General features: G+C 58.0%; 1 protein-coding gene across 1 annotated transcript in view; it reads left to right on the top strand.

The window, feature by feature from the left end:
* The first annotated feature begins 3,164 nt into the window (after positions 1-3,164).
* The window catches only part of KCNC1 (potassium voltage-gated channel subfamily C member 1), a 43,391-nt gene continuing 33,634 nt past the window's right edge, over positions 3,165-12,921 (top strand). Inside the window, exon 1 of the mRNA XM_027578808.2 lies at positions 3,165-4,877. Within this exon, the coding sequence (XP_027434609.1) occupies positions 4,308-4,877 (570 nt within the window). The 5' untranslated portion in view covers positions 3,165-4,307. The remainder of the gene's footprint in view (positions 4,878-12,921) is intronic.

The following is a 12,921-nucleotide window of genomic DNA, read 5'->3' on the forward strand; positions in this document are numbered from 1 at the left end:
AGTTCATTGCTGCCTCTTCTCACCAGCCACTGATCCCAACGACCCTCTGGCATGGGACCACACACCTTCTTCTGCAAGGGAGGGGACAGATGGCTATGAATAAGGGGGTACCGTGCAAGTAGAAAGGGGTGAGGGTCTCAGCTGGGCTGCAGGGCTATGGTTAGTGCTTGTGGGTGAGAAGCTAAGGCTCAGGCAGCAAATCCTCCTCCTACCCCCATTTCTCTGGGGTTTTTTTTTCTTTCTTTCTGTGTGCCCTCTCAGTTTTTCTGGGCTTTCTGCAAATGCCAGCCTTTTACAGTGTGAAAAGGAAGTGAGAGAAGGGACTTTTATGTCCCTGCTTAGGATGGGGGGTGCATTTTGGGGGGCCTGGGCTGGGAGTTGCCATCAAGGATCAAGGTGAGAATCCTAAAGTGGGCCAGTGTGGGGCACCTCAGGGACAGATTCCCCTATCCCCTGGGAAGCTCCTCTCTCTGAGCTTCTCCCCTTGCCATGTAGGGGATTTTAGGGTGTAGTGGATACCCTTTCACATTTCCCTTCACTCCGACCCTCTCCTGCCTCTCTTTTTCTAATACATCCTCTAGGGCCAGGCCTGACCAGGCTCCTAATCATGAACCTTCCCCCTACTAGCAGCCTCTCTCTATCTCTCCATCTCTCCACTTGTCCACTACATGGGACACCATTCAGCTTCCCACTGTGGGTCACCATGGGGTGGTGGCCTGAGTGGGCTCTGCACTGACTCCCTGAGAGATCCTGGGTATGACCTTCCCCTGACACAGCCTCGGTTCAGGGCTCCAGATTCTCCTGGCCTCTGACACTGGGATGCTAGGATCCCAGGCCCTCTCTTGGCATTTCTCAAATCATCTAACTCTGAATGAGGAGCTGCCATGTTCTGGGCACTGTAGAGGAAAGCAAACGAGCAGCAACCCTGGAGGAGCGGATAGTCCATTTTGGGGAAAGAGATGAGTTATAGTGAAGGCTGGGGAGCGATACTCTGATCCAATGTGGGCCTTCCTGCAGGAGAGGGAAGAGCAGGAATCCTGGGCCTCTATGGAAACACCGAAGGCTTTCCGAGAGAGAAGAGGGATGTCTGGCTGGAAGGAAGAGAAGGTTTGGAGAGGACTCTTTCTGGTCTCTCCCCATCTTGATATCTCCCAGCCAAGTGTGTGCGTGTCTGTGTGCGTGTGTGTTCATCTCTCTGTGTCCATCTTTTTCTCTTCTTTCTGGGGGTCCCCATTTCTCTGTTTTATCGCCTGCTTGGATTGGGGCAGAGCTTTCTGAGAGCCTGTTTCCTGGGGAATCTGAATTTGGATGAGGCTGAGCTGCACCAGGTCAGGCCTCCTCCTGGTTAGGGGATGGGGATCACACTGATTACGGTGAGAGAGATACTCAAAAGCACTCTCATGCCTGCATTACTCTGAGATTGAAGGGGAAACAATTCCTGTTTAGATCAATCTCTGGAGGGAGGAGGTGCCATCCTGGCCTCAGACTCTGGCCCTCTCTTTGCCTCTGTCTATCTCTGCCGCTGTTTCTGCCCTAACTCCGCCTCTCTCTGTTTCTGCCCTAACTCTGCCTCTCTGTTTCTGCCCTAACTCCGCCTCTCTCTGTTTCTGCCCTAACTCTGCCTCTCTCTGTTTCTGCTCTTGTCCTTCTCCCAGTGCTCATGTCATGCTCTGCCCCTCGCCCTTTCCAACCTTCTCCACTCCTCCATACCTTTCCCTACCACACATGGATTTCCCTGGGCTGGGATTTCGCTGGCCAAGTGAGGAGAGAGATGTCTAAGACACAGCTTTGTCCCCAGGCTCACAGCCATGTCCACAGGTCAGTGTAGAGGGACAGCTGTCTGCACAGTTAGCAAGTGCCGACAGGTAAATAAGAGCCTCCTGTCTTCTTAATTAAATCGCCCTTTGTCCAGGCAGCCTTGTGTTCGATTGGGCTGGGCTGGGATCAATAAGCCTCTTTCCTGGTGCAGCCAACCCTGGAGCTGGGCCTGACCTCCCCAGCCCTGCTCAGGCCCACCTGCCCTTTTCCCCAAAAGTCTGTGAGCCCCTGGAGGGCAAGGTGTCTTATACCCTTGTGCCTGGGACAGAGTGTGGAATAAGGAAGGAGTAAAAGAGTGATTGAGTAAACTGAGGCACTGGCAGCAAACATGGGCCAGAAAGGCTTGGAGCCCAAACTGTAACCCTCACCCCCAAGATCAACTGAGAAGCTGTGGGAATCACAGCAGGAGCTGCTCCCATCCAGCTCCCCAGCACAACATCACCTTACTGCCCAGGGAGGCTGAAGCCCAACCGAGAGAGGGGGGATGTCAATGTTCAGGACCACTAGGAGCAGTTGTTCCTTCTGACCTCTAAGGGCAGAATACCCTTTTCGTAAGGGATCCCCACGGAGGGACCCAGAGCTAGTGTGGGAGGATCAGTGAGCTGGGATCAGCATGGCAGAGCTTGTGGCCCTCAGTGGGAGACTAGGATCAGCCTGGAGTTATGAAGGGCCCAAGGTGAGGAAGGGGTCAAAAGGCAATCATAGGGTTCCAGGATTATTGGGTTGTTGGGAGGGCTTAGAGGACAGCTTTGTGTGTTGTGTGTTTGGAGGATATTATTTTGGAGTCCATTCAAGAGGCATCTATGACAGGATCACGGGGGCTCCAGGTTCCGCAGGAAAGGCCGGTATTAAAGGTTGCTTGGAGCCGCCAATGCTGGTCCAGGTCAAGGTGTCTCTGATAGCGGTTGGGGGCGTCGCATTTCACTAGGGAATCAAACAGCACCTCGTTTGGAAGGAGAGGGACGGTGCCGACGCCCTTCTAACCTCAGTCTGACCCGGGGGGCGCAGGCCTAGACGTCTCCCGGAGCCCCCGCCCATCGAGTGGCGCTCCCCCAGGGCGGAGCGTCGGCGGGTCCCCCCAGAGCAGCAGGAGCCACGCGGGGCTGGCGCCCCCAGCGCCGGGGTTGAGGGAGGCCGGCACCGCGCCGGGCTGGAAGGGGGGCGCGGAATCGGGGCTTTTTAGGACCCAGCGCGGCGCCTCCCTCCGGGGGCGAGTGCGGCTGCGCGCGCCGTGTGCTTGTGTCCGGAGAGCGGCGGGCTGGACGCGGACCGCGCGAGCGAGCAAGCGAGCAAGCGAGCAAGCGAGCCTAGCAGCAGCCAGGGCGGCAGCGGCGTCGCGGCGGCGGCGGCCGCTCCGCGCCTCGCCTCCCCGGCCTCGCCGGCTTGGCCGGCCTCGCCTCGCCGCGCCTGGACCCGCCACCCCCGCCTCCCGGTCGCGACCGCCGCAGCCCCCTCGCCTTGACCCGCACCTTCAACCGCCTGCCCGAAGCGGGGCGCGAAGCGCGGGGCGTACAGGCACCGGAGTCGGTGCCCACCGGCCTCGCAGACCGAAGCCAGCCCGGAGAAACCCCGTGCCCGGCCCCGCGCAGCTCCGCCACAGCCCGGGAGCTGTCCCTTCAGCACCGCCGCCGGAGCCAGAGCGTAGCCCCGCGGAAGCCCAGCTCAAGGCGGAGCGCGCACCGAGCGCAGCGCTCCGCGGCCGCCGCACCGAGCAGCGCCCCGGGTGCCCCTGCCCAGGGGGCCCGCCATCTCCTCCAAGAGGCGGGGAGAAGGAGCGAGGAGGGCGGGCGGGCAGGCAGGCGCGCCCGCCGCCGGGGGGAGCAGGCAGCCAGGCAAGGAGAGAGGGAGGGGGCCGGAGCCCGCCCTGCGCCCCGAGCAGCAGCCCGGCCACGCAGGGAGGAAGGCAACGGTCATCCATCTCCCCAGCGCCGAGAGAGCGCTGCGGCGACCACCGCACAGCAGAGCGCGAATTTCCCGGCCCCCTCTCCACCCCTCCCCCTTCCGGGGGCTGATCTATCTGTCCGGCCTTTGGAGCAGCTGACCTTAGCCCCAAAAAAGCTTTGTGTCAATTTCTTCATTTTCCCGCTGAGATGGGGACGGGAGCCCGGCCCCCCAACCCTCTTTTCCCTCCTCCCGGGGCTCGCCGCTGAGCGCCGTCCCTTTCCCTCCCTTCCTCCCTTCCTCCCTCCCTTTCTTCCTCCCTTCTTTCCTCCTCTGCCTCCTCCGCAGCCGGACCCGCTCCCTCCCCACATCTGGCGCCTAGAGACCCCTGGGATCCCGCGCACACTCCCCTGGACCAGCACCCGACAGAAAGCGCCCCGAGGGGCTTGGGTCGCTCTTGGGGTGGCCAGAGCCACCATCCTCTGTACCCCCCGACGGCTGGGGGGAGGGGGGAGGAGGCCCCGCGCCCCCCTCCCCGGCGCCAACTCCCCCTGGCGGCCGCTCCCATGGGTGTCGCTGGGCCGCGCCATGCCTAAGGGGGCGCCGCGATGGGCCAAGGGGACGAGAGCGAGCGCATCGTGATCAACGTGGGCGGCACGCGCCACCAGACGTACCGCTCGACGCTGCGCACGCTGCCCGGCACGCGGCTCGCCTGGCTGGCGGAGCCCGACGCCCACAGCCATTTCGACTATGACCCGCGCGCCGACGAGTTCTTTTTCGACCGCCACCCAGGCGTCTTCGCACACATCCTGAACTACTACCGCACCGGCAAGCTGCACTGCCCCGCCGACGTGTGCGGGCCGCTCTATGAAGAGGAGCTGGCCTTCTGGGGCATCGACGAGACCGACGTGGAGCCCTGCTGCTGGATGACTTACCGCCAGCATCGCGACGCAGAGGAGGCGCTCGATAGCTTTGGCGGCGCACCCCTTGACAACAGCGCCGACGACGCGGACGCCGACGGCCCCGGCGACTCAGGCGACGGTGAGGACGAGCTGGAGATGACCAAGCGCCTGGCGCTTAGCGACTCCCCGGACGGCCGGCCAGGCGGCTTCTGGCGTCGCTGGCAGCCGCGCATCTGGGCGCTCTTCGAGGACCCCTACTCCTCCCGCTACGCACGCGTAAGTGACAATCTATCCATCAGAAGATCCTCTGCCTCCCTGGGGCGGGGGTGGATTCGAGAACTGGCGCCTAGAGAGTCAGAATTTAAAGGAGTGTGTTCCTGTGTGTGTGTGTGTGTGTGTGTGTGTGTGTGTGTGTGTGTGTGTACATATGAGAACGTGTATAAAAGGGGGGATAAAAGAGAGGTTGCTCTTCGAGAGTGACTAGTTTTGTAGGTATGTAAGGTCTGTGTCTGTATTTCCAAATTAAATACGTATGAGTGAGTACAAATGGGTGTTTGTGTGTATGAGTAGATTGTGTGTGCATATTTATGTAAGTATGGTGGTGTCGATTTGGGTAGGTAAAATGTTAGTGGGAATGAGAGAACATGTTTGTATGTTTGAGTGTGCAGGAGTGCCTATGCATGCATATTTGTGTCTTTGCAGATGTACACTGGGAAGATGTGAACTGCCCTTTAGATTTTGGTGTGGGGAGGGAAGCTGGCAGCCCTTCCTCCCTCCCAGGTAAAAGGCATCTGGAGCCGGCCAGGGCCTGTAGAGGAGGGCTTGGCCTGGTCTGCTGCTTGAGACAGACCACCCCTCCCCAGGGAGCAACCTCAGGCTGCTGTGAAGGGGGAATCTTTATGGCTAATTAATAGCTTGGTAGTTGGTATGGGCCTGGGCTGTGGGGAGGGTGATGTGGCCCCTCTGAGACCTGTTCCTGGGAACACAGCCTGTCCTTCTTCATCAAAAGGGAAGGGTTTTGGAGGGGGCCGCTAGGCTTTGCCTGTGCTTCCTCTGGGACCTGTCAGGGGAAGAGTGGGGGGTTCTAAAGGGGAACCTGCAAGAAGGTGTGTGAGAGGTGGGCGTGTCTTCATCAGCCACTCCCCTTTAGTGATAGCAGCTTGTTGCAGGAGAGAAAGGGCACCCTGCTGCTGACCTTGGCCTCTCAGAGGCTTCTCTGGATTGGTTTCTTCATCTGTAAAATGGGAGAGGGGGTCTGGTGAAATCTAAGGGTCTTTACTGCTTCACTGAGCCCAAAAGGGAAACGCTGGTAGCAACCACCTACCCTGGAGGAGACACCCCTGGCATTCACTGAGCTCTGCAAGGTCTGAATGGGGCCTAAAGCATGAGGGGGAGGGGCAGAGTTGGGAATTTAAAGCAGAGCCCCCCCCCCCACCGAACCCCCTACTAGGCAAACCACTGATCTTTTTTTACTGTTCCATATCCCTTCTCTCCTGTACCCTGGAGCCAAGGTTGGGAAGATGGGGCAGGGGAGGAGGCAGGATCAGTGCTGGGGATCGGTGGGGGAAGGGGACTTGGGGGGCACTGAGGTGTCCACGGGGAGAAAAGGGCTGTTCAGGCACAGGCCTGGTAGATTTGTGACTTAGGTAGAACACTCAGTGTTTTAGCGTGTGAGGAAGGGGGCAGCAGGACAGAGTCTTATACATTAAATCCTAGAACAGATGTGTGTGTTGGCGGGGGTGGAAAGGGGAGAACCAAGCCCCTCATTTTGCCTCTGAAGACCCTACACAAGGTCACTCAGGGAGCTAGAGGCAAAGCAAGACTAGAACCTAGGTTTCCTGGGACCCCATCCTCCCCTGAACTGGCTGCCAGCTCCCTGCCATTCCCAGAATGGACTGGGACCCTCAGAGGTCTACCCTCCCCTCTCCTCTCCTGACAGAGGCCACCATAGCCAGGGGATTATGTAACTGGAGGCTGTGGCTGAGCTGTGGGGAGGGGCAGGAGGAGGGGCACTGGGAGGTTGAACCAGTACATGTTGGGGCTGGGGGCATGCTGGGCAAAGGCCTGGGTTAGAGCAGCCACCATTCAGCTTGCATTTGACCTTGGACAGCATCTCACCACCATGACCATCCTCCTGGGCCCAGGAAGGAAGGAGAAGGCCCAACTTCCTCATTGTCCTTTTGCCTACCTGGCTCCCTAGTAAGAGCCTGGATCCCCCCACCCCAGGGCTTGGGCTCAGCTTTAGTGTTCTGAGCTATGTTCCTGACTTTCAGGATAGGCAGGGGACAATGTGGGGCAGGTTCCAGCCCCATCACTGTCCATCTTCTTCCACTTGACTCCATGTTCCTAGGCCATGGGGTGGCCTTCACCCCATGCAGATAAATGGGCTGGTTAGTGTGGTTTGGGGTCTTGTTGGTGTTCGAAACCTTACAGAAAAGTCCTGATTGTCTCAAGTGTTCATTGAAGAGCAGACTCTAAGGGAAGAGCTGGGGTGTAGTGGGGAGGTGGAGGTGGGCTAGAAACCCCCCCCCCGCCACCGTCGTGCACCCGCCTTCTTTTCCCAGTAGCCTCATAGAGTCATTCTAATGCCTTTGGATGACATATGAGGACACTGAGGCTCACAGAGGAGGGACCTGCCCAAGGGCACTCAGGAACTGAAGGCAGAGCCTGGATTAGAACCCAGGCTTCCTGCTGCACTCCAGGCTGGCCTAGCTGCATTGCGCTGCCTCTCTCGGCTCATCTGCGCAGGGACCAGCCGGCTGCCTGTCCTTCCTCCCCCTCCATCTTTGCTGCTGCTGCTGTCACCTTTGTTTACCCCTCCCCCCTCCCCAAACTGGTGGGTCAGGATTTGAATTTTTATCTAGATTCTAGACCAGAATCCTGGATGTGTGTGACATCGCATGTGTGTGTGAAAGAAAAGCGGTATGTGTGTGAGAGAGATATCCGTGTAAGAGGGATTCTCTGTGGGTGTGAGAGACTCTTCATATGTATGAGAAAAGGCTGGGTAAGAATAAAAATACGTGTGAGTGAGACTGGGAGTAGGGTGTGCGTGTGTGTGCACGTGTGCGCGCGCGCATGTGTGCGTGTTTGTGGTGAGACTCTGTGAGAGAGATTCTGTGAGTCTCTGTATCAGAAATTCTGTGTGAACGTGAGAGAGACAGATTCTGTGTGTTTTGAGATGGACCTTGTGTGTGAGAACAAGACAGCGTGGGAGAGAGCGCGTACATAAGAGAGGGAGACGTACGTGTAAGAGAAATGCTCTGTGTGTGTGTGTGTGACGTGAACCTGAGGTGAGCGTGTCCCTGTGTGTGTATTGCTGTGTGTGGCGAGTGTGACACTGTACGTGTGGAGCTCTGCATGTGAGGCTGTGTGTGTGTAAGGCTGTGTGCATGAGACCATCTGTGCAGGCGGCCGTGCGTGGGGTGGGGGACCCTGCGTGTGGCTCGGGCTGTGTGTTTGTGTGCGTGCGTGTGTGTGAGGCTCTGTGTGTCAGTGTGGCTGTGGGTGATTGCTTGTGACAGAGACCCTGTGTTGCCCAGGTGTGGGTGTACCTTGAGGAAGATGAAACTCCAGACCAGCTTCCTGCTTGCTCCCTTGATCTCCTGGTCCTCCTGAGCTGCCTTAGTGAGTGGTTTTGCTCCTCACACCTGTCCTCAGTTGAAATACTGCTCTAGCCCAGGCCATTGTGGATGCGTGGATCAGACAGACAGTGAGGCCACCCTACCCCACCCAGGCCTTCTTGCTGGCCCTGGAAGGTAAGGGCTATTTGGCTGGAGCGGGAGGTCCCATCTGACCTCTTGAGGGGTGACAGTGCAAGCTAGAGCCGCCAGTTCCCTGGGTCCTCTCTCCCGTGCTTTCCTGGGCACCCAGGCTGAGGAGGTGAGGGGTGGGGAGGTGAGCTGGGACAGGCCGGGGTGAGGGGTGGACACACACAAGCAAAGCATGATGGTGACACTATGTGGTAAGGGCCACAAAGGGGCTTCCTGGGGCTATTAAGAGGAGTCCCCGTCCCAGAGGAGGCAATGCTAGGGTAAGCTTTGGGGGGCAGGTAGGAATTAGCCAGGCAGATGGCAGGGGACGGCAGTCCTGGCAAGCAAAGCCATGAGGGTGCGGGAGCAGGGCTGTTGGCAAAGCCTGGGGCGGCCTGCCTTGAAACCTGCCTTTCTCTCTGCCTTGGGGGCTGGTGCAGGCCTTGGGTTTTATCTATGGTTTGCTTGTTTTCATCAGGAACATTGTTCTGTGTCAGGTCAGGGCTAATGGTGGTCCTTGTTCTTTCTGTAGGCCAGAGAGTATCCTTAGTATGTAGTGTGTGTGTGTGTGTGTGTGTGTGTGTGTGTGTGTGTGTGTGTGTGTGACGATATCTGTCCCCCTTTCAAATGACAGTCACTTGACCTTCCAGATGACAAGGAAGTGCTAGTGGTTCCCAAGCTGGGGAAGCCCCACTAACCCACTGTGCATCTCTCCTCTGATGCTGGCTCTCTCTCTCTCTGCCTTATTCCCTGCTCTTTGGGACCCGATGCAGCCCCAACTCCTCCTCAGCTCCCTGGGAGGGAAATGCGCTTGGTGGCCGGAGTGAAGAGCCCAGCAAGAGACTTCTGTTCCTCCCTTGGGGTCTTAGCTGACACGGGGCTCTTGGAGTGTTGGTGAGATCCCGGAGGGAGAGAGCCACTATCGGGGACTTCCTAGACAGCTCCCCACCTCAGAGCTTGCCAGGGCCCCACCTCTAGTCATGGTAACATGTGGAGGAGACCCGTGAGCAGTGGAGAAGGGGCTGCTGGGTCACCCTCCCCGCCGCCAGCCCACGTGCCCCCCACAACGGTGTGCCCACCACTTGGTGTTTTTCTCCTTCCTGTGATGCTTTCACAGGTGTCCTTGTGTCTCTGGATGATACCTTCCCCGCAGCCCCCCGCCCCAGCTCCCTTGTCAGTGGTGGAAAACCAGAAACCGGTGTCTCCTTGTCCTAGTTTCTCAGCCCCTTTGCCCCCAAAATGGGCCTCATAATAGAGTTAGTGAACGACTCACGGAGGTCCTGTGTGGAGAGCCCCCAGTCACAGGGCCTGGCATGCAGTAAGGGCTCAATAAATGTTGGTTGCCGTGATCACTCCGACTGGTTGTATTATCCTTCTACTTCATGGCTCTCTAGATTCTGTCCTTTGCCCTCTGTCGCCACGTCCCCCATCCTGGTGCAAGCCACCATTGTTCCCCTCAGACCCACCCCTCCAGCGGTTCCCCACTGCTCTCCTGCCTTCAGACCCTGGCCCCTCCAGCTCATTCTCTATTTGGCCACCCCCGAGAGAGGGCCCTTCAGCTCACGAATCTGTCAGTCTATTCCCTTGCCTGTTTAAAACCCTTCGGTGCTTCCCTGGACCGTACTGGGGCCCCTGCAGCCCTGCCTGCCTCCTCAGTCTCTTCTGGCCTGGCTCTCCCCATGGCTCACTGAGCTGCAGCTACCCTGGCCTCATTTCAGTTTCTTGCCTCTGCCAGGCACCCCTGCTTCAGGGCCTTTGCACATGCTGTTCTCCGGGGATCACTCTTTCCTCCTGGTCTGCACCTCTTCATCCTTCACACCCTGCTTGAAACACTGTTCCTAGGTGATGCCTTCCCAGACCCCACACCCTGGGTCAGGGTTGAGAGTCCTTCCCTTCAGAAAAGCTATCTGGTATGTAATAAAAATGTTCATTAGCAGCTTTGTTTAATTCAGGTTTATCTCTTGCTCCAAACTCTAAGCTTCTTACAAACTCAGTATAATAGGAGCTACCACTATGACAGATGAGGAAGTTGGGGCCCCGAGAAGAGTGCTTTCCCGGGGCCAATCGTGAGCAGGTGGGGGGCTGGTTCAGAAACCCAGATCTCTAACTCCAGGCTCAGTGGCCCGAGAGCCCTCCTACATCTTCCCCATGCCTCAGGGAGTGTTTAGAGTCCTGTACCCGGGAGGCAGGTATCTGTGCTCCTTAATCTGGGCAGGAGGCCGGCCATCTGCCAGAAGCTTTGGGAAGATTGGCTTGAACTTCCCAGAGAGGTGGGCGGGTTGTCTTAGAGGTGGGGGAAGGAATCTGGAAGGGGCTCATTTCAGGGCCCGCTGCCTAGGCCAGGGATCTCGGGGCCTCCCAAGACAGCTGAATATAGTGCTATGGCTATTCTGAGCGGTCCCATGACCAGTGTGCTCACTCCGGACCGAAAGGTCAGGGCCTCGAGCCGCTGCCTCCCATCAGCCCCTAGGCTAGCCACTGGCCTGAGCTTCCCTTCCCCAGAGGTAGGATCAGAGGGAAAGGGGGCCTAAGAGGCTCCTGGGACTATTGGCTGCCCAGGCCTGATGCATGGGGACCCGTTGGGTGGCAGCAACCACCTTCCACATGCATGGGGCTGTCTGGGTGCTCCTGGACCCTCTCTAGCCACTGCCCTCATCCAGTGGAGGAGAAGCCGACTCAGAGAGGGGAAGACACTTGCCCAAGACCACACAGGGAATCAGTGAAACTCAAACTCTCATCCCAAGCCACTCGGCCCAGGGCCTGGCCATTTGCATTTCTAGTGGCTCTCAGTTTTCACAGAACACCAAGTACCACCTGGGCATGCTGTTCTCTTACTTACCCCCATTATTTCCTCTCCTGAGGAAGGGAGATGAAGCAGTGAGCTGCCCTCCCACCTCCCTTCTCCACGCCCCCCCACCGCCACCCCCCCCCCAGGGCCCAGCACAGCTGGTTGAGATGTCTGCAGGTCATTCAACCCAGAGTTGGCCCCAATTCTGTTCTTATCATCCTCCTAGCAGGATTTTTCTAGAACCCCTTTCCTTTCTTGAATCATAATACTAACGGCTGCTATTTACGAAAGCATTTACTATGTATCCTTCTTAAGGGCTTCATTTCCATATTCTCATTTAATTCTCACCAAACTGCCATGGAAGTGTATCATTATCATCACGCCAGTGTCACAGATGAGGCTGCTGAGGCTCAAAGAGGCTAGTAACTTATCCAAGGTCACTTAGCTCCCGAGCGGGAGAGACAGCGTTCAGACCTGGGCTGCCCAACACTGGGACTCTGTCCGAAACCACTGCTCAGGACTGCCTCCCATCGCCGTTCCAGGAGAGTGGGGGCTCTGGCCCAGGCTTGGGTTTCCGTCTGTTCCCTCCCTCCCCCAGCAAACACTCTTTCCCCACAATCTGTCCAGGAATCCTGCTCATCAAGTTCTGGCCCCTGAACTCGGGCAGGTAAGGGTCCAGCCTCGTGGGCTAAGAGGTGCTCTGGCAGCCCCCAGGAGGAGGGTCTTCAGAAGGTGCCTCACTGCCCCCCACCAGCTATGCAGGCCCTGGGGCTCCATATGCCTACGGGGAAATGGCAGAGGGCTCAGGGAGGATCCGAAGCTCTCCAGCATGAGGTGATAGATAGATGGGGGAAGCGAGGGGTGATGCTGGCTCCTCCTCATCTCGGCATTCGAGGCCTTCTGCTCTGGAACCTGGCCATGAGTTGCTCCCTTCTGCCAGGCTCCTCCCTGGCCTCCTCATCTTCAGCCCAACCTCTGGGTCTTTGCTCATCTATTTCCTTCTCTGTGTCCCTTCTAGATTTGCTGAATGTGACAACCCATCCCGCAAGGCCCCTAATGCCTACCCTAGCCACTCCTGCCCTGGCTGACCACATTTGGGAGGGAGGGTTGGGCACGGAGTCGCCAGAATTGCATGATTTGAGCTGGAGGTCAGTGGGGCACTTCTGGAGGCCTGTGGCTGGGGGCAGGCAGGCCGTCAGGATCAAGGACCAGCCCAGATGCACGGAGAGATGAGGCCACAGACAATTCCCCAGTTGTGGGCATCGGGCAACTGAGCGAGAACAAGATCTGTAGCCAGGCCATTAAACCAACCCAGGCTCCCTTGGGCAAGTCTCACCACCCCCCCAGGCTGCAGGGTTTGCCTCTGTAAACTACAGAGGTCATTCCAAATGACCAAGTCCCTTCCCAGCGCTGACATTCCAGGAGTCTAAGAATTCTGGGCTTCGGCTTCCCAGAGTCGCTGTGGGAGCCAAGTTAGTTCTTCCCTATCTCTCCTTCCACATCTTCAGCCCTGCTCCTCTCTAGGACACATTTGAGCTCTCCTGCCAAGGCCCTGACACCAAGCGAGCAGGAGCCCCAGGGAAGGGCTCTGAAGAGCTTCCTCCTTTCCTCTTACATTCATTCAGGCTCTCTCAACCCGCTCTCATGCATTCCTTCAAAGCATAGTAATCACGCTCTGCCTGGCTTGCCACTGTGACCACTGTGAACCATCCCTGGCTCACGCAGCCACTCTCGGGCGTGAACCTGTGCGGCCCACCTCTTCAGGGTGTGCGTGCTCAGGCCC

Source organism: Zalophus californianus, chromosome 11 (assembly GCF_009762305.2).
Source record: "Zalophus californianus isolate mZalCal1 chromosome 11, mZalCal1.pri.v2, whole genome shotgun sequence".
NCBI lineage: Eukaryota > Metazoa > Chordata > Mammalia > Carnivora > Otariidae > Zalophus > Zalophus californianus.